The following is a 20,489-nucleotide window of genomic DNA, read 5'->3' as shown; positions in this document are numbered from 1 at the left end:
AAAAAAAAATTCATTATGGTCCCGCTGAACATTCCGTAACCTGAAAACTGTATGTAAAGACAACCCCAACAATGGGCGTGGAAAACAACAGCGAGGGAGAAGTGCGAATCGTCAGTGTCCGTACCCAAACACACAGAACAAGCACATGGAAAAATGCCTGCAGCCTCAATCATCGTCACAGGCCACTTAGTACCTCTGACCTGCTCCTGCCACTGCTTACTCCACGTTTCTCCCGCCCAGCCGGAGCTTCAGCTGGCCAAGATTCAGCTTGTAAATGAAAACTTTATCAGGGGCCGGCGCTGTGGCACAGCGGGTTAAAGCCCTGGCCTGAAGTGCCGGCATCCCATATGGCTGTTGCTGCCATTTGGGGAGTGACCCAGCAGATGGAAGACCTCTCTCTCTGTCTCTGCCCCCCCTTTAACGCTGCCTTTCAAATAAATAACAAATAATAAATCTTTAAAAAAACAAAACTCTCTCAGGGACCGTGCTGTGGCTTAGTAGGCAAAGCCGCTGCCTGCAATGCTGGCATCCCATATCAGCACTGGTTGGAATCCCAGCTGCTCCATTTCCAATCCACCTTCCTGCCAATGGCCTGGGAAAGCAACAGAAGATGGACCAGGTACTTGAGCTTCTGCCACCCACATGGGAGACATAGAAGAAGCTCCTGGCTCCTGAATGTGGCCTGGCCTTTCTCTCAGTCTCTCCCATTCTGTAACTCTGATTTTCAAATAAATGAATCTTTTTTTTTTTCTTTTTGACAGGCAGAGTGGACAGTGAGAGAGAGAGAGACAGAGAGAAAGGTCTTCCTTTTTTTTTTTTTTTTTTTTTTTTTTGACAGGCAGAGTGGACAGTGAGAGAGAGAGACAGAGAGAAAGGTCTTCCTTTGCCGTTGGTTCACCCTCCAATGGCCGCCGCGGCCGGCGCGCTGCGGCCGGCGCACCGCGCTGATCCGAAGGCAGGAGCCAGGAGCCAGGAGCCAGGTGATTTTCCTGGTCTCCCATGGGGTGCAGGGCCCAAGCACTTGGACCATCCTCCACTGCACTCCCTGGCCACAACAGAGAGCTGGCCTGGAAGAGGGGCAACTGGGACAGAATCTGGCGCCCCGACCGGGACTAGAACCCGGTGTGCCGGTGCCGCCAGGCGGAGGATTAGCCTAGTGAGCCGCGACGCCGGCAAATAAATGAATCTTAAAAACAAACAAACAAAAAAAAACACACAGTTTCTCACAGGCTAAGTGAGAACTCTGACATAATGAGTTCATGAGGCCTCCTCCCACTCAGCAGGCCCCATCTAAACACAGGTGAGGTTCAGTTCCTGATGCATACTTTCAATTTTGATCCTTCAAGGCTCAACTTCAGAAAGAAAACTCCATTGCTGTGCTTACGTTGGTTTGCAGGTCATACTTGCTGCTTGTTATGTGAGTTTCCCAAGGCAATGAAGAGGTTGATCGTCTTATCTCCTGCAACAAGGCTGCCATCAGACACCTAGAACGAGCCCCTATTCTACACCAAAAACTTCATATGGCAGAAAGCAACACAAAATCACTTTTCCCGGAGCTAACAATGACCAATGCAAACACCTAGTGCACTCTTGCAAGAATTGTGCCCCCCTCGCCCCGTTAGGCCCACTGCTACAAGCAGGAGTGAACCCGCGAGGCCTTGCTCCTAAGAAGCTCTGGCAAGTGGACGTCACCCACATTAACTCCTTTGGTCAACTTATGTTTGTCCATGTGGTGGGAGATACGTATTCAAAGGCTGTATTTGCAGTAGCCCAATCTGGAGAAAAGGCTAGAAATGTGATAAAGGCGGTTAAGTCAGCCCTGCTGGTCCTCGGTGTCCCCTGGACAATAAAGCCTGATAACGGGCCAGCGTATACACCACAGGAATTTAATTCCTTCCTGAGGTCCTGGAACATACAGTCTGCCACAGGTATCCCATACAAGCCACAGGGGCAGGCAATCATTGAAAGAACTCATAGGACGATTAAAGATCTCTTACAAGGACAGAAAAACAACCGTATGCCCCCAGACCCACAGCTTGCTTTGACTGAGGTCCTTTTCACTATCAAGTTTCTTCCTTTTGATTCCAAGGGGTCAGCCCAGCTTATAAACACTGGGGATCCTTTCCATCCCAGACCCCGGCCCCTATGCTTAGGTGGAAATACCCCTGACAGGAGAATGGAAGGGGCCACACTCTCTCTAACCAAAGGTCGAGGATATGCTTGTGTCTTTCCAGAGAATGCGGCACAGCCCATTTGGGTACCAGCCAGAAACATCAAGCCTGCAACTGACAGCCAACCAGAACCAGCTGAACAAGACTGAGAGTCAGCCTTGTTAGCAGATGCACCTGCCCTATCATCCTACCCTGGGAAACTGCCCATAGCCACATCCATTAATGCTTCATACCCCACTAGCTCTGGTCAGCCACTCAAACGGCCCACAGGCTGTGTGTGGTCACACAATTCCTGGTTACCATTCTTCCTCATTCCTACCCCATCTGAGCAAGCACACCAGTGGTCTCCCATGTTGAGCACTGTTTAGTCAACGACGGGTAATATCCCCTGGGGGACAACCTAAGACAGGCACAGCCGCGTACAGAGACCACATGGACACAGGGTCAACAATGGTATGGCCAAAAATCATGCCTCCCATTGCTCAAAAATAAATGAAAAGGGGGAAATGTGGTGGAATGAGAAGGCCATGCCAAGATGGCCGCTGGCAAGCGAGCATGTTACTCAGGTTACTTCAAAAACCACCTGGGAAACCACATGGCAGCAGAGCCTGCCTGGCAATGGGCTGTGATTGGATGGTTTTGGAAACTGCCTGGCCACAGGCTGTGATTGGTTAGGGCACAGACTGCCCCATGACTGGATTGGATGTCTCGGCTATATAAGCTGCTGTACCAACTGAAATAAATTAGTCTGTGGGCTGCTCTATTTGGCTCACTTTCACCTGACTCCCCGGTCTGTGTGGTGGCTCCACGCCTCTGTCCCACACCACGCTCCTCCTCTCAGAACAGATCCACCTCAACACACAGATATGTCATGTCCAGAGATGCTATCCAGCAACACTTGGGTTTTAACTGATTCTTTTATTCCCCCTCCCCACTCAGCTTCTCCCTTTAAATTGCATTGTAAACTCTTTTGGAGATTCACAAAGTGCTGTAAAATAACACAGCGAGTGCTGAATGGGGACCACTCAGCTTCAGCAGTCAGATGTTCCTAATTGGGTGGAAGACGCCCATGCGTTTTCCTTTCTCTGCCTGAGTTCAAACTCCAGATGCCTAGGCTTGGTGTTCTCCACATTGCATTTTCCTTCACTCAGGGGGAGGTTTGTTCCCCAGAGTCCATATGCAGGGAGCATGGGTGCATGGGCCCCAACCCAGCTCCTGCATGGACTGACGCTGGCCTCCTGGGGTGGCTTAGGGTGCACAGGGGTGAGTTCCCATTGTTGTTGCTACAAATATTTCCTTATTATCAAGATGTCGTTACAAATGTTTAATTCGTGGATCTTGGGGGGTGGTTGCTTCCATCCACTGTTCCCCTCACCAGAGGCCTGCAGTGGCATGGCTGAAGCTGGATCTCAACCCAAATCTCCCATGTGGGTGGCAGGAACCCAACTACTTGAGGCATCCTCGCTGCCTCCCAGGGTGCACGCGTGTAAGAAGCTGGACTCAGGGGCCGAGGCAGGGGATGGACCCCGCGTGGTCCAGGAGGGGATGCACGTGTCCCAGTGGTGTCTTCCCCACGTTGCCTGCCCTGGGGTTGTCATCAGGGACAGGGCCCAGTCCTCCTCCAGCCCCATCTCACTCGGACTCCTGCTGGGGGATGCTGTCTGCCATGAGACCCTCACCAGAAGCTGGTGCCGTGCCACGCTCTCGGGCTGGTCAAGCCACAGGCAAAGTGAACTTCTTTCATTTTCTAAGCAACGCGGCTTCAGGTATTTTGCTATTGCCACGCAGAGTGGCCAGGACTCCCCTCCAACTTCAGCTAAACGCCCTCCAATGAGCCTGAAGGGTTTCTGAGAAAGCCTCTTCCCGAAGTATCAGGGGTTCCCCATTCCGGATTTTAGTTGAGGTCTCCCTAAACCCACTTTGGCTTCCTGTGCCACCTAAACCCCCAGGCACTGAGTCCTCTGTTAGGGGTGGCTGAGGGTACAGGCAGAGGCCAGCTCAGTGGCACTGCTCACAGCACCTGGGTTCCGGTAGGACTTCGAGTCCCTCAGGTCAACCTCTGGAGACATCGCGGGGCCTCATGTGTGTCCTGGGAGACAGGAGCCAGGCAGGAGCTGGGAAATGCTGAGTCTGCGAATTCACCGCCAGTCCTTACAGGGCTCTGCAGCCGCCCCTGTGTTTCAGGTGAGCTGTGGCCCGCGTGCCCGGCTGAGAGCTGTGGCTACACGGCCACAGAGATCACCTCTGACAGTGGTGCTTGTGGGAGAGCAAGGTGACCTGTGTGCTAGGGCCCTTCCCGCCCACAGCACATGAGCTCAGCACACAGACCAGGCCCCTCCAGCACGCTGCGGCAGCCCTTCCTGGAGAACCTCTCTGAGTCCCAGGGCCAAGGGCTCTGCTCCCGTGGTGCTCACACACAGGCACAGCCGAGAGCAAGTCCCTCTCACCTCCACCGAGAATCCATGCGATTCTATTAAATGTGCCTCCTGCCTACGCTACGAACACCTGGTCAGTTGGGCAGTAGACGCACTGCTGGCCACTGGTCGCCTCCCAGCCCAGAGTGCACATCCTCTCCCATGTGGGAGAGCCGTGTGGGGTCAAGCCAGGGATGCTGCAGCCACAGCCGCCCAGGTCTAGGGGAGAGCACAGAGGTGACACAGGCCCTCCAACCACGGCTGTTCCTATTGTGCCGATCTGTCCCAGAGGTCACGGGCACTCACAGCTGCTGCTCTCCCACCCTGACCCAGCCCCACAGGGCACAGCTGAATCTCAGGCATTGTCTGCAGGGTCCTGAGTGGGTCTCTGCCTGGGGCTGGGGGCTGTGGAACCACCCATCTCCCCAGGAACACGGGGAAGCTTGCTGCCGCTGGGCGCCGGGGTCACAAACTGGAGCAAACTCCTTTCCATGGAACAATTTAATACAGGCTCAGCACCACCTGAGGGTGGCGGTGGGGGAGGGGGCGGGAGGAGAGTACAGTGGCTCCTGGCACGGCTGTTGTCTTCCAGTGTCAGGGTGTCCTGGCCCCAGGAAGAGCCTGGGGGTGGGGGCTCAACCAAGTGCATAGGATGCCGTGAAGACACACGGAAGGCTGCTGCCCAGCCTGGGCAGGACAGATGCTGGACTCGGCCTCTCTTCTAGGAGGCACCCATCATCCAGGTGCCCCATAGAATAAGAGGTAAGGAGGCCTCTGGCCAGGGAGGGCACGCGGGCCTGGTCTCCCAGCCCAGGGCTGGCTCTGGCCGGCTCCAGCCCATGACTGTCCCCAGAGTGCGTGGGGCTGCCATGCCAGTAGGGGGGAGTCTTCAGCCGTGGCCCCCAGGCGGGGACAGCCTGCATGGGCCCTGGTTCTGGGGGCTCTGAGGCCTGTGGAGGAGCCCACATCCACAGGCCCTCCCGGCTGCCAGCGTCGGAGGAGTCGTCCTCCCTGTGCTCTGGCCCGCTCAGGTTAGGGAGACTGGCGCACTGGCACAGGCCTCCCCTCCCCCACGAGGTCTCCGTGGGGCTGGCAGAACCTGGAGACTCTGCGGTCCCCACAGGGGAGCCCAGGCCGAGGGGCTCTGGGCTGCCTTCCCAGCTCTCCTCCTCCTCCATGCCTTCCCTCTTGGTGATGCGGAGGCCAAAGCTTCCTGGAGGACGGATCATCACTGCACGGGTAGCGGGACCCCTGGTCTGCTCCCACACTGCCACTGTGTCCTGAATGGTGATTTTGGCCTTCGGAGCAGTGGGGGCAGGAACGTGCATCTGGGGGACGCGTGCCTGCCCCAGGGGCCTGCTGCACTGTTCGATGGCCTTGGCTGGAAGAAGAAGAGACGCGGTTTGCTTCTCCACAGCCCCTGTCTGGCCTGCAGGGTGCCTGCCCCGACCTCATCCTGGGGTCCCCATCACCACGTGTGACGCTGAGGACTCTTCCAGGCTGCTGGCCCCAGAGGGGAGGGTGTGTGCAGCCCGGGCAAGGGAAGCCCTGGGACACCACCGGCTCCTCCTGCACAGCCCCACAGGGTGGATGGCCCTGAACTCCCCACCTCACTCTCATCTCTGGGGACTGAGGCACCAACTCCTGCGCCCTAACAGTGCATTGGCTGAATTTCCCGCATCTGAGTCCCTCCTACATGGCTGGAAAGGAACTGAGCCTAAGATGATGGGGTGAGAGCTGGGGCTGTGGGGCAGACATGGAGTCTGGTGCAGGCCCTTGGGGACAGGGAATGCCGCTTCTAAAGAGGTGGCAGGGGTGCCCTGTGTCCTCTGCCCCTGGGCCACTGTCTTTTTCCTGGTGAGACTGGGCTGTCACCGCTACTGTCCCAGGAGCACCCAGGGGAGGCAGCACCTGGAGGGACAGTGGGGCCTCCCCAGTGCCTGGACAGCCTGCACCTGGGCCCCCACTTAGAGCCTCTAGAGCTGGGACAAGCCCATCTCTGCTCTGCATGGGGACCCAGGCGCTCAGGTCAATGATGGCAGCAGCAGCAGGGGACAAGCACGGGGACCCCTCCCCACCAGAGCCCAGAGGCCAGCGATGCTCCGGGTCCCGCTGCCTTCTGTTGGCCCAAGGCTAGGGCTGCAGAGCCCACACTCAGTTGCCCTTGAGTTCTGCCACGGGGCCCCCAGCGCCTGCCTCTGTGCCCAGCCCTGCTCACAGGAGTGCACTCGGCCCCCACAACTGGGCTCAGGGCACCTGGGCCTTCCAGGAGTTCTCAGATGGCTGAAGGGGATTCTCTGCCGGACTGTTTCCCCCTCACTGCACAGGGTCTCCCACAGCCCCACCTCCCTCTAGCCCTGCCCACATGCAGTTGGGAGCCCCGCCCACCCCTGTCCTAGGAGGGTCCTGTGTGCAGACAGCTGTGGTCATTGGGCCAGGAGGCTGTGTGGGGTAAGTCGGGGAGAGCCCCCTGGGCAGGCAGGGCCACTTCTCATCTTGCTGGAGTGGGGGTCCAGCTGCGCTCTGGGCTCCTGGGGGCACTGAGCCAGGGCACCTGCTCCAGACCTGGGCAGGGTAGCTCAAGGCGGGGCCTCCAATCCACTCCAGAGTGGGGGTCAGCCGAGGAGCCAGAGCCACAAACAGGCCCTGAGGACAGCTCCACGGCCCGGCCCCAGAGTCTGTGGGGAGAGCCGGCACCCACAGGAGGATTCTGGGAAGCTGCCCGAGGCCACGCCAGGCCGTGCTGTCAGAGCTTCAGAAAGCAGAACTGCTGAGCCCGGGGAGGACAAGGAGGACCAGGAAGAGGTGAGGCCCTGGGCGGGGATGTCAGGGCCTGGCACTCCCACTACTGACTCCCCCAAGGGAGCATGGGATGGGGCCGTGTGCTGGACTCACCTTCGGGAGGCAGGAGGCACTGGAGCTTCCCCAGCTCACGCATGGAGGCCCGCAGCTGCCTGATGACCGCATTCTCGCTCAGAGACCAGGCCTGCTTCAGGGTCACCTGCAGGAACTCCCGGAGGTGGTCCCGGGGCATCTTCAGCAGGCGCTCTAGACATGGGGGTGGGTGTCAGGCTGGGAGGGGCCCTAGGGATGGCGCAGCCACCATGGCCTGACTCCCTCTAATCTGAGCCCTGGGGCAGAGCCCCTGGGTGCAGGAAGCCCAGCAGCAGGGGCATCCCCCCTCCCAGCCATGCAGGTTCCTGAAGGGACACAGGTCCCTCCTTCCACTCTGCTCTGGGGACAGCATCTCCCTTCAATCTACGCCAACTCTGGGGGACCAAGTGCTGGACAACAAACCAACACCCAAGCTGCCGTGGACCCCCGTAACCAAGGAAAGTTTTGGTGAGGGCGTGGCCTCCCCTGGCTCAGGAAGCAGTCCCATGAGCCCAGAGCCCCCAAGAGGAGAAAGGAGATGCTTAACTTACCAGGTGTTTCTCCAGGGAGGGGAGCACGCGATGCACAATGAGCCCCAGGTGTTGCTGGAATCGCTCCAGTTTGGGGGTGTTTGGTTTGTAGAAACCTGAGTAGAATCAGAGACACCCCCACGTGAGAGCCTCCTCCTAGGAAGGCTGGAGAGCCCCAGGCCTGGGGGGGGGTGCTTCTGAGCACTGAGGGTCAGGGGAGGCTGGACCAGGGGCAGGTGGGGATGAACGTGGCCAGGGCAGAGGATCTGCTTGGGAGGTGGGTGCAGGTGGGTGACTGTGTGCAGCCCAGGCCAGGCTGCCCCTGGAGCCTCCTGTGGTGTGTGCTGTCAGACTGGGTGACTCCTGACCATTCCAAGACTCAGGAGCGAGGAGGGGTGACCCTACAGGGGATGCTGCCTTCCACAAGTTCCCTGGGTGTGGCTCTGTGCTTGAGAGTCTGCATAGACATGTGTGAGGCAGAAGATCCAGAACCGACCTGAGTCACTGGACAAGGACAGGACCCCTTGTTCTGAAGGTTCCCACACCCAGGATGGCCATGGCCAAGCTGCAGGGCCTTTGGGTGGTGGTAAAAGAAGGGGGCTGGCTCAGTCTGGGAGGCCTCTGCCAGCCCTGGCTTCTAGGGAGTCCCCCCCCCAGCAACACTGTCCTGCACATTCAGGAGCCAGTGAGGGCCGTGCACGGACTTGCATGCACTGGGCCCCACATGCCATCCACCTACCGTGCATCGCGTGCTTCCTGCTTTCCATGAGCTGCACCAGGGCCCAGAAAGAGTCCTCCTCAGGCATATACATGAGCAACAGCGCCACCACATGGCTCAGACCCTGGCTGTAGCCCACCTCCTGCAAGATCCCAGAATACCTTTAGGAGACCTCCCCTGGCAAGAATGATATCCTAGGATGGCCACCTCTCAGGGAGATCAGGGTCACCCACTGAAGGGTCTAGGAAGATTCAAGCACAGGGAGCCCCTGTGCCTGAATCCTGCCACTTGGTGTCAGCTGCCCAAGAATTGGAGCCCAGAGAAGTTCTCCAAGTTCCTGGAGGGAATCCTGCAGGGCCTGAGCTTAGGCAGCACAGGGGGAGAGCTCAAGTATGGACACCTGTTACCCCCAAGATGTCAGCATGGGCCAGGTTGCTGTGGGAATCCAGATCCACGCCCATGGAAGCTTCTGGACCCCTGAGCTCTGCAGGTGAGCTGGTGGCCCTTTCTCACACGAGGAAGAAATAAGCCAGGAAGTGCTACCAGGACCGGAACAGGAGGTGTGCCTCTGGCATGGGTGCAGGCCTGGGCTTCCTGAGTGCCAGGCACCCTGGGAACCAGGGCACCAGGCAAGGTTGGCCAGTGGCAGGTCAGGGGGGTGGGGATGTCCAGGCCTTGCTGGGTCACCCATGGAGCCCTGCGCCTGCTCCACTCATGGGAAAGTCTGAGTGGGTGGTTGTGGCAGTGGCGCTGTACAGAGTGGGATTCAGGCCCATGGGTCCAACCACAGGGCTGGTGGGTGTAATGGCATCAGTAGGACCCAGAGCAAAGTCATACACCTGATCTGCCCTGCCTTCTCCCCCCCGCCCCACTGTGTGGAATGCTAGTCCTGGGAGGGGCATCCCAACACGGCCAAGCTCCTGGGGTCTGGAGACCAGCCCAGGAGAAGGCTGCCTTTCTCCTCCCAGAACTTGAGGTTGGGTCCAAGGAGGCTCAGAGCCAGGCCTCTACCGCTCTTCCTCGGAGCTGTGGATGAGCGAGGCCCCTCAACCCAGGCTGGGATCTCTGTGACCAGGGGTGCCCTGCAGGGACTGCCGGGATAGCACCTGCGCTATGATCCCAGAATACTCACGGGATTGTAGACGGAATAGGCCATCAGTATGTGGAATAAGGCCTGTTGGCTGGAAGAGAGAGGACAGAGGCTGTGTGTCTTGTGCTGCCGTGGCTCTCAGTGCAGCTCTGCCTAACAGAGCCTGACAGCCACACGCAGGGCCCGTGACACTCTGCTCATGCGCAGTGACGTCGTCAGGGCACCTGCGTGTTGTCCACCGTGTGGGTGAGCGCTGCCTGCAGGGACATGCACACCTCCCAGGGCGCAGTTCTGGGACTTTCATTTCCCCTGGTGGGTGTTCAGGGCACAGGTGAGCGTCCCACTGTGGGAGTGCAGTCCCGTGGGTCCAAGCTGTGGAGAGTCAGCCTCCCATGCACGTTCAGCCTGGTAGGGAGCAGCTCCTGTCGCCTGTGTGTTCCCCAGGAGCCCCCTGTGGCCCAACTCCCCTCCTCCCCAGCTGTGGCCACCCCTGCCCTGTTGTGTGTCCCAGGGGTCGGCCTCTTGCAGACGTCCTGAGTGGATCACAGCATGTGTAGGCTCTGAGGGATGCTCCTCTCTTAGCAGAATCACCTGAGAGGCCTCCAGGTCAGCCCAGGCCCGAGCCTCGTCCTGCCTCTCACTGAATCCCGTTCTAGGATTCAGCTGTGGCACGGGTTGCTTCTCCGTCTCCCCACTGAGCATCGTGCAGGCTTCCCCTGCATCCAGTGACTGTGAACACAACCCTGAATCGTGTGTGTTTTCTGTGCACTCGGCTGTTCTAGTGGTTGTGTAAATGTGCGTGCGTGCTGGGGGTTCGTGTGGGAGGTGTGTGTTTCTCATTGTGACACGGCCCTGGGTGCTGCCGTGGGCCTGGGCTTCTGTGCTCTGTTCCTCGCCTCATGTTCTCCCCAGCACCCGGCGTCCTCAGTGGTTTTAGTTCCCCCATTCCCACAGCTGTGCGCTGGTGCGCCTTTGTGGTGTAGGGAATAAGCGTGTGTTCATGCGCTGAAGAGGTGAATTGTGTGTGCTTTCATGAAGGGTCCCCCGAGCCTGTGTCCCCGGGATACTGGTGGGCTGCCCACTGCTTCCTTATGACTGAGTTGAAGGACTCCTTGAATATTCTGGAAACAACACCTTTATTAGTTAGATTGCTACTATTGTCTCCCCTGGTGTTTCTTTTCATTTCAGTCTCTCCACAGTGTCTTGGGAAAGTTTGTGTACTATAGAAAAGGCAAGTTTGTTTTCTGTGCTCAATGAACTGTTTTAGGCTTGCACCCAATCTTCCCTAGGGACCCCATGTGCCCCAGGACCCTTGCTCCTCCCACCCGCGGGTCCTCCCCAGCCCAGAGGCCTCACTTCATTCCGTAACGTTCCCGGAACATGAGGTGGTTTCTGAAAGTCCATGCGATGGCGGAGTCGATGTGATGGAAGTGAGTGGCGCCCAGCCTGGCCAGCTCTTTCATCTCCTGCAGGGCAGGGACAAGGGGGAGGGGCAGCCTCAAGAACTGCACAAGCCCCATTGCGACGCAAGGACCTCAAGTCCACGTCAGCTCTTCTGGCTGACAGGGAGAGTTCCCTGCTGGGTCCCACCTTGAGGGAGGGTCATGGGCTCCCCACTTGCCTCAGTGCCCACGTCACCCTGACAGTCAGCAGCAGACAGGGGCTCTGAAAGGTGCCTGTGCACTCCCCCTGCCTGCCTCAGCTCTCAGCACAGACGCGGTCTGCCCCCAGCCAGGCTTCCGAGCCTCCTCACTGGCATCTCATGCCCTGCCCTCCAGGAGTGCCACAGCCTGACCACTGCTCCATGCTGCCCCCTGCTGGAGGGGCCCATCTCCATCTCGACATTGCAAGCCACCCTTGGCTTGGAGCTGAGCCTGGGCAATGACTGTCTCCAGGCCCAGCTCCCAGGGCCAGCCCCAGACTGCAGACTGTGGGGAGGCAGGGTGAGCCACACAGCTGGGCCCTGCTCCCTGATGGCAGCCAGGGGCCATGAGAGCCAGCTGCAGCTGACAGCCCTCTGCTCACACCAGTCCTCGCTCCCTCCTTTCCCAGAAGCATTGAGAGCTGTGTGACCATTGGACCGGCCTCTCCAGGCAAGGGCAATGCCAGGGGCTGCAAGTCCATGTGAAGGCAGGGCCAGCTGTGGGCAGGCCTAGGTGAGGGCCGGCCAGCTGTGGGCAGGACATGTTAGCACAGAGCCTGTGGGGCTCCCTACCTCACACCATTGTGATCTCATCCTGGGAGACCCCCGCCCATCAGGGAACAGCAATTCCTCTCTTTGGCCGTATGCCAAGCTGCCCAGGTGAGCTCAGCAGAGAGCAGGTTAAAGCCTCAGGCACAAAACACACCTGTCCAGTCCCAGCTGGGTCTGAGGAGACGTGGAGGAGGCACTGACTAGGATCTAGGGAGAGGAAGGCAGGATGGGGAGGAGGCTCCCGAGGGCTCAGTGAGGGACGGTCCTCCACGGAGACTCAGGCTCCTGAGCAGGCCCGAGCAGGCCGGGCCCCCTTGGGCTGAGTGCAGAGCCGTACCGCGTATTTGCCCGGGTTCTGGGCCTTCCTCTTGTCCACCTCCAGCATCACGGCCCACACCTTCCCACGCACCTGGGCAGGGATGCCTTTGTAGATTCTGCGCTGAAACTACAGGAGAGAGGAGGCTCTGGTGAGTGCTGAACGTGGCCACTCGTGGAGGCAGCGCAGGGTGAGACAGCAGAGGGAGAAGCCAGGGGCTCCCTGTGTATTGGCAGAGGGAGGATCTGCCCAGAGGGGGGCCTTATGACCCACAGTGACTGGAGGGCCAAGGGCTCAGGGGCACCGGCTCTGCCGTGTACGGACTGCCCCCTAGAAGGCTCCTGGAACCACACCTGCCCTGCATCCGGGATTGTCTTCAGCAGTGACTTCAGATTTTCTACCAGGACAGTGTCCTGTGTGTATGGGGAAGGTGTGCCCATGACCTGTGTCCCTAGGGACTGGACAGTTGCCCCTGGGCATCTGAGAGGCAGGCGGTGCCTGGCACAGGAATGGGCACTGCTCAAACCCCAATTCAGCTCTCAGTGTTCCCGAGGGGCCCTCATCGCCACGCTACCTTGTCGCTGCCGCGGTATTTACTATGGTTCTTTATCATCTTTATCCACTTCTGGATCCTTCGTACTTCCTGATTACGCTGGAAAATGAGACAGGATGGCGTGAGCCCAGCTTGGGGCTCTGAGAGGGGCCCTCAGATGCAGCTCAGGAGCTTTGTGGGCGCTCAAATGGAAGGAGCCAGAAAAGGCACAGACCGTGAGCCCCAGATCTTCTGTCTGGGGGAGCATCAGTGGCCTGGCCTCTGACCCGAGCTGCCCCGTCTTCAAGGAAGAGCCCCTGAGCTCCAGCCAGGTCACTCCCAACCATGCCAATGAGTCAGGGCGGCCAACAGGAGACGCCCCTGAGCTGCGGCTCACTTCTGGGACAGTGAGTGTGGTAAGATGTCAGCAGGTGCCGTGTAAGTACCGCATCGCGGGACTTTATGGCGCTCCCACTCACCACTGCCGAGCCCCATGTTCCCCCTCCGCCCAGCTCTGCTTCCAGATGACTGGCCCATGGCCAAGGACTTGTCCTTACCTTTGCCCCCGGGGTGCTGTCTTGGGGCAACTTCTGCTCACTGGAAAGCAAGGGAGGCGGAGAGGTGAGGACAGGACCACAACAGGCACCGCGACCTCCCTAGTGGGCCAGGGAAGGACCAGCTTCATCCTCTCAGCCCAGGGGACTGAGATGGGGAGGGAGGGGCTGGTGACCATGAGCACAGGGAGCCTAGGGCCAGGCAGGGGCTCTTGCTGCCAGTGGCGGGCTCCAGGCCTGTCAGAGGTCCACCTTCGTGGGTGTGTGGCAGCGCCCTCACAGCGGTTGGGGGGTGGCTGTCCTGAGCAGGGCCAGGCTGCCCAGGGCTGAGGCAGCTATATCCCACATCAGCTCTGCCCAGGACGTCACCCTGGAATTGACCGAGTCCAGGTGGCCTGCCTGAGAGATGCTCAGTGCTGTGAGTGTGCACCTGGGGCTCGAGGCACCTGGGACCCCCACACCCCTCAGGGTCCCCCACCACCCACCCTCCCCCCTTGCCCTGACCTCCTGAGGTACACATGCGCCCCACCTCACCCCTCCTCTGTCAGCCCGGACCCTGGCCATCTTTCCACCACTCTGCTCCTACTTATTCTCCAGGTTCTGGCACAACATGGAGGCAGAAGCCCTTATCCCTGTGCTAAGGTGGGCTGCTGAGTCATGCAGAGATGGCCCGAGATGGCTCCATCCCTACAGGTCACCGGAGCCCACCCTCCAGCCACGGGGCCTCTCTCCCTGACATCTGTGGGAACAGCCTCCACGTCCGACTCCTGCCCCCAGGCCCCACTCCTGCCAGCACAGACCCGGGGGCAGGGCCCTCAGCTGCACCCTCCCCACAGTCTGTACTGCGGGAGCCCACAAGCAGGTTCAGAGCCACAGAGACCACATCCCTGGCCATCCTTCAGACTAGGTCTTCGTAAGCCTTGAGCCTGGCCCCTGAACCCAGGCACCTGCTGGACAACTGCCACATGCTAGGCTGGTGCCCCAACCCTGTGGACACAGCTCTGGAGTGGCGATGGCCAGGCTGTGTTGCCTGGGAGCATGGGGACCCGTAAGCCACCCCCTCTACTTAACAGAAACAGAGACCTCAGAGTAAGAGTGCCCAGTGCTTGCCCCACATCCAGCTCTGTCCCTGCCTGCAGTCCTGAGTCCCAGGGTCACTCAGCTCTGGCCAAATGCTGACCAGTGCCTGCCTGTGACCACAGCTGGGCTCAAGGTCAGGGCCAGGGACAGTGTGCCGCCTCATGTTGGGGTTTCTGACCCCAGTCCCGCCCTGGGGTGAGCTGGGGTGCGGAGGACTCACTGCAGGAACCCAAGCCTGTCTGGGACGAGGCAGCCGCCCTCATCGTCCTCTTCAGGCTCCAGCAGTGCCGCTCCTCTGCGTCCCTACAGCCGAGAGGGGACCCGGATGAGAAGTCACTGGGGGAGCTGTCCGCCCGTCCCCTCCCCCGTGTCCCCATGGCGGCGGGGTCTGGCTCTCACAGGCACAGTCCTTGAGGCAGGGCCCCACCTCCTCCCCCAGCACCCTGGCCCGTACCTGCTCATATTGTCTGAAGAGCGCTGCTCGCTCCTGGGCCCTCCGGGACCTCAGGGCGTTCACATCCAATCTGTAAGACACACACGCACATGAGAGCCAGTACCGGGGAGCCCACAGGAATGCTGCCCTGAATGCTGTCCCCCTGGTCAGAGCAGGGACAGCCACATAGCCAGGCAGGCGGGCACCTGGTGGCCGGGTCCCTGGAGGATAACTTGTGCAGAGCTCAGGGACTAGGAACGGTTGGGGAAGGAAAGCCCCACCTTGCCTCCCCTGCCCTCGGAAAGGATGCTCCTCCCCCAGCCTGGCATCCATGTGTCCTCCAGGGAGCCCAAGTCCCAAGTCTACAGGGCTCCCTGGCCTGCTCCCATCTCCCGCATCTCTGGGGCTCTCAGAGCCAGCCTCCCTGCCCCACCTGATACCAGCTGACCCAACACCTAGTCTTGAACCTGTGTCCAGACTGAGACTCACACCCAGCCCATTTGACACTGGTGACCAGCAGAGCGGGAGGAATGAGATGACTGTATACATGTTCTGCACACAGGGGCAGCACTCAGAGCTCCACCACATCACTCATGGAACCCAGTGTGGGAGACCATGGAAACCCACCTGGGCACTGGGCGGGACCTTCCCCACACCACAGCTCATGCAGAGAGCAAGTCCCACTCACCTCCGTTGAGTATCCATGTGATTCTCTGAAATGCGCCTGCTGCCTACACTACCAACTGGTCAGTTGGGCAGTAGACGCACTACTGGCCTCTGGTCGCCTCCCAGCCCAGAGTGCGCACCTCAGTGACTGTGACATCACAGAAGCCTGCCAGCCAATCCCTAGTGGCTCTGCTGTGGCAGGGCTCAGGGTCCTCAGGCCTGGCTTCATTAAAGGTCACCAGAAGTGGGGCCTGTGTTCTCCCCAGGGCCCAGGTGAAGAGGGCAGGGCTCTGGCAGAACTGCCCCGGAACCAGGGGTGCCAGGGCCCTCTGCCACCTGCCGTAACGGTCCCAAGTCCCAGGCAACCGGCACCTCCTGCCCCTCCTTTCTGCCTCTGCTATTGTATTACAGCCCAACTGTGAAGGCCTCTTTCTTTGAACACAAGGTCGCATAGGCAGCCCCACATAGACCTGTCCCCACACTCCGGGGCTGCCCCTGCCATAACCTGAACTGAGACTCCCTGGGGTGTAGCCTCCTGTCCTACCACAGGCCCCACCCCAGCACTGCCACCCTCTGCTGCCCCTCCTGCTCTGTTCCAGCCCTTCTTCCCTGGAGTTGTAGGAGGTGGACACAGGGGTCCTCTGGGATGGAGGCAGGGGAGCCTCCCGCTGAGCACCTCAAGCCAGCATGGCCCAGCCTGTCCAGAGCGGGAACCAGGGCCCTGTCCTGGACACGGGCCAGGGCTTCAGGCACAGAGCACTGAGAACTCCTGGGCACCAGCACCTGAGCCGCATGCTGCTAACACTGGCCTCCTGCTGACCATAAGGACAGGGACAGCACGCGTCAGGCCGCAGGCAGGAGTAGCCACAAGCCCGCGGCTGCCCGGGGTGCTGATCGCAAGGTTGCTCCCCCTGGGAAAGTGGCTCAGCCCTCCCCCAGCACTTCCTTGGTCCTGGGCCCCACACTGCCCCTAGGCTGCCACCTTGGGGCCACAGTCGGTCCTTTTCCCTTCAAGGGCCCACTGCTCTGCCTCCCTGCCCACTTCCCCTGCCCTGGCATGGAGACCACAGGGTGCAGGGCCCTGGTCACCCACACACCTGCTGGCCTCCTCTGCGGAGTGTGAATGAGTGCACCGCTGTGTCGCGTCCAGAGATGCTGTCCAGCAACACTTGGGTTTTAACTGATTCTTTTATTCCCCCTCCCCACTCAGCGTCTCCGCTTTAAATTGCATTGTAAACTCTTTGGAAGACTCACAAAGTGCTGTAAAATAACACAGCCAGTGCTGAATGGGGACCACTCAGCTTCAGCAGTCAGATGTTCCTAATTGGGTGGAAGACGCCCATTCGTTTTCCTTTCTCTGCCTGAGTTCAAACTCCAGATGCCTAGGCTTAGTGTTCTCCACATTGCATTTTCCTTCACTCGGGGGGAGGTTTGTTTCCCAGAGTCCGTGTGCAGGGAGCATGGGTGCATGGGCCCCAACCCAGCTCCTGCATGGACTGACGCTGGCCTCCTGGGGTGGCTTAGGGTGCACAGGGGTGAGTTCCGTTGTTGTTGCTACAAATGTTTCCTTACTATCAAGGTGTTGTTACAAATGTTTGATTCGTGAATCTGGGGGGGGGGGGTTGCTTCCATCCACTGTTCCCCTCAGCATAGGCCTGCAGTGGCCAGTGGCTGAGGCCTTAAAATAAATAAATCTTTAAACAATAAAAATTAAAGTTCAAGATAAAAGCAAGTTCCTCTGCTTCTCTCCCTCTTTCTCTCTACATCTTTGACTCTACCCGCCGCTCCCTGCACCCCCATGGGATGTTGGCCACCATGTTGGATGCAGCATGAAGGCCCTCCAGAGCCGTGAGCCAATCAGGTCCTGTGGCTTGGACATCGCCCCAGTCTGTGGGATTCTGTCACAGTAGCAGAGAGCGGACCGAGACACCTGGTGTCGCCTGTGTTCTCACTGAGCATAGATTTGCATCTGTCGGACGGGGTGTGGTGGGACACAGCCCCAGGGTCCCACAGGTGGGGTAACGAGGGGGTCTCTGCTCCCCAAGCCCTCCCGTCCCCTGGGCTCCCTTTCACTCCTGCAGTGGCAGGGGTCCCCATTGCTCCTCTGTGGAGGGAGCTCAGTGAGCACAAAGAGCAGGTCTCCCCTGGGGTAAGTGCTTTAGACAGAGTTTGTGGCACCAAGAGTGGTGTGGGACCTTTAAGAGGCAGGCAGAGTAGGAGGTTGCTAGGTGAGATGGGGTGGGGCCCTGGGAAGGGGTGAGTGCTGGGCTCCCAGAATCAGGGCTGGGCCAGGCCAAAGGCAGGAAATGCATCTGGGTCTCCCTCCCTCGTGGGTGATGGAACCCCAGTGCTTGGACCACCACCTGCAGGTGCCACCTGAACCCCCGAGTGTGCATTAGCGGGGAGCTGGAATGGCAGCCAAGGAGCTGGGAGTAGAACCAGGCCCTCTGACTGGGGATGTGGGTGCCCCAATCCGAGATTTCACCGCTGCCTGGAGCGCCCACCCTGACCCATTCTCTCTGTGAAGGCAGCCCAGGTACAAGTGTGGGAGAAACAGGAAAAGAATCAGCCCACCCTGCCCCCCCCAGCAAGCCCCTGGGGACAGGAGCAGCTGCTCCACCCTGTCTGGGCCTCCCAGCAGCTCCTTGGTCACCAGGATGTCACAGATGCTCCTCCTGAGACAGCCCTGTGCGAGTGCCCTCAGTGAGTTGTGACAGAGCAGGGGGCGGGTGGCAGATCCAGGCCCAGAGGGCACAGACAGGCATGCGGGGGGCCTGAGTCAGGCGGCAGCATCATGACCACAGGGCTGAGCCACCACAGACACCCAGACCCTGGGCCCACTGTGAGGGAGACCCCACGCGGGGTGTGTTTGCGGGGTCACAGCTGCGTCCACAGTTGGGGGTTGGCACTGGGACCAGCTGAGGCACGAGAGAGGATTTCTGGATCATGGCCAGGGGCGTTCATGCCCCCTGAGCTTTAGGTCTTCCTGTCCGGTCAGGGACCCCTTCCCACCCCATATGTCCCTTGGGCCTGGAGGTGGGAGGTCTCATATCCATCTACAGGTGGGCACCACTGCCACCATGCACGGCCTCACACTGAGCAGCCGAGCAGGTCTCCCTGCAGAGGGTGGGGCAGCAGAGTGGCAGCTGCTGTGCAGTGTTGGGCACGCGCCCCGGCTCTGAGCCGCAGTGTGCTCACGGTGACGCTGGGACTCTCCCTGCCGCTCTGAAGCTGGCTGGCCGGCTACGCCTGGTCGGTGACGCATGTGCCTGGTGGATCGCAGCCACGGCGATGTTGATTGCACCCTCACCCACCCGCCCCACACTGCACCCCTGCAGGAACAACACGGACAGCCCTGGATCCAGCCACCACTGGCAGTCATGGCAGTCGGCCCCGCTGCACCGCCCGCCTCCCACACCCACGCCCGGTGTCCGGTCCAGCACTGAGCAGACTCTGTGCAATGCGAGCTTTTATTGTTGCCTCCTCCAATGAGAGGCCGGCAGGCAGCAGGTGTCTGTACCTGGTGACCACGTAGGCGCGGGGCGGCCCTGGGTTTTCTGGCCAGGAGGGCTCCCTTAACAAAGAGGATCTGAGAAGATTTTATTCTGCAAAGAGAAGTCGGGACACCTGGTGAGGCCGGGGCCTAGAGACACCTGCAGGGCACAGGCACAGGGCGCTTCCTGGGGAGGAGCTGCAGCCTGGCACTGGATCTGGGCAGCTAAAGGCAGATCCTCTCCTGCACCACGAGTGCCTGAGAATCTCTCGTAAAAATCTCTCCCTTGATGAGGAATGAGGAGGAGGTTCTCTGTGGGGGGTACAGGTGAGGCTGGGACAGGCAGGGGCTACACGGAAGGCCTGGCAAGGCGACAGGGGCACCGGAGGCCTCCAGGAATGCACAGACCCCAGTCTGCTGGCCCCTTCTGTCTCTTGCACTCTTGCAGCCTAGCAGGGCCCGTCCCCGCCCACGCTCCACCTGCAGTCAGGGTTCCCGGCTGGACTCACCACGGCACTGATCGCGTGCCCCTTGTCCTCCTCTGTCAGTTTCCCATCAACGCACTGCTTCAGCGCCAGGGCGTTTTGCAGCACTAGCGGGTCACTTTGGTAATTTTGCACATAGGAAACATACTCTTCAGGGGATCCATTCAGGAACACGTAAACATCTTCCTGCACAGCCGGGCAGATGTCACAACCTGAAGAGAAACAGAAGGCATGGGTCACGGCAGGTGCGTCCCTTCACCCGCCCTGGGGCAGCACTGTCCTGGAAAGCTCCCCCACGCCCCCAGAGCACCCCCAGCCCAGGCGTCCGTGGCTGGCACCTACTGGCAACAGAGATCAGGAGCCAGGCAGAGCCGAGCAGCGCCAGGCAAGCAGCAGGCTTCATGGTGCAGGGACAGCCGCTCCCACCGCGGGGCCCTTTATACCTGCTCCATGTCCCCAGTGGGGCAGGAGGGGCCTGTCTTCCCGGGGGGGGGTTCCCTCCATGCCCTCCCAGGCCACAGCTTGCATGACCTGCAGTTGCAGAGGGCGCACGTGTGTGTGTTGATATTGGCCAAGTCCAGCCCTGGATTAACACAGGGCTTGGCTCCTTCTCCCTCTCTCTTCCCGGGGACCTGACCATGGGCCCATGCCTGGGTGCAGGGTGGTGCAGAACCAGTGGAAACCTTGGCTAGGCAAGGGGAGAAAGTGCCACACAGGGCCTCTGGAGCCCTGGGCCAGCTCAGCCTCTCGCACCTTAGCTGGGACCCTGACTACCAGCTGCTGTGACTATGGGAACTACAGGAGACCCAGTGCCAGTGTGGCGGGCAGGCCGGAGCGCAGGTCCTCTGCTTCTCTCTTGCACTCACACCCTGAAGGCTAGGGGACACGGGGTAGACCAGTTGTCTCTAAACACCTACTTGGCATTTGACCACATTCTGC

At 59.8% G+C, this 20,489-nt stretch overlaps 1 protein-coding gene across 1 annotated transcript; it reads right to left on the bottom strand.

The window, feature by feature from the left end:
• Positions 1-14,689: 14,689 nt before the first annotated feature.
• On the bottom strand, positions 14,690-19,953 carry LOC149120818 (major allergen I polypeptide chain 1-like). The gene is made up of 4 exons (XM_089319078.1): positions 19,893-19,953; positions 19,546-19,762; positions 14,928-14,997; positions 14,690-14,776 (listed from the first exon to the last, which is right to left on the bottom strand). The coding sequence occupies exons 1-4, from the start codon at positions 19,951-19,953 to the stop codon at positions 14,690-14,692; spliced, it is 435 nt and encodes a 144-aa protein (XP_089175204.1).
• Positions 19,954-20,489: the final 536 nt, after the last annotated feature.

The sequence above is a fragment of the Oryctolagus cuniculus genome, chromosome 18 (assembly GCF_051225735.1).
Source record: "Oryctolagus cuniculus isolate XC-2025 breed Fujian yellow rabbit chromosome 18, ASM5122573v1, whole genome shotgun sequence".
In the NCBI taxonomy this organism is placed as follows: Eukaryota; Metazoa; Chordata; class Mammalia; order Lagomorpha; family Leporidae; genus Oryctolagus; species Oryctolagus cuniculus.
The sequence above is the reverse complement of the archived record's forward strand: the minus strand, read 5'-3'. Positions and strand labels throughout refer to the sequence as shown.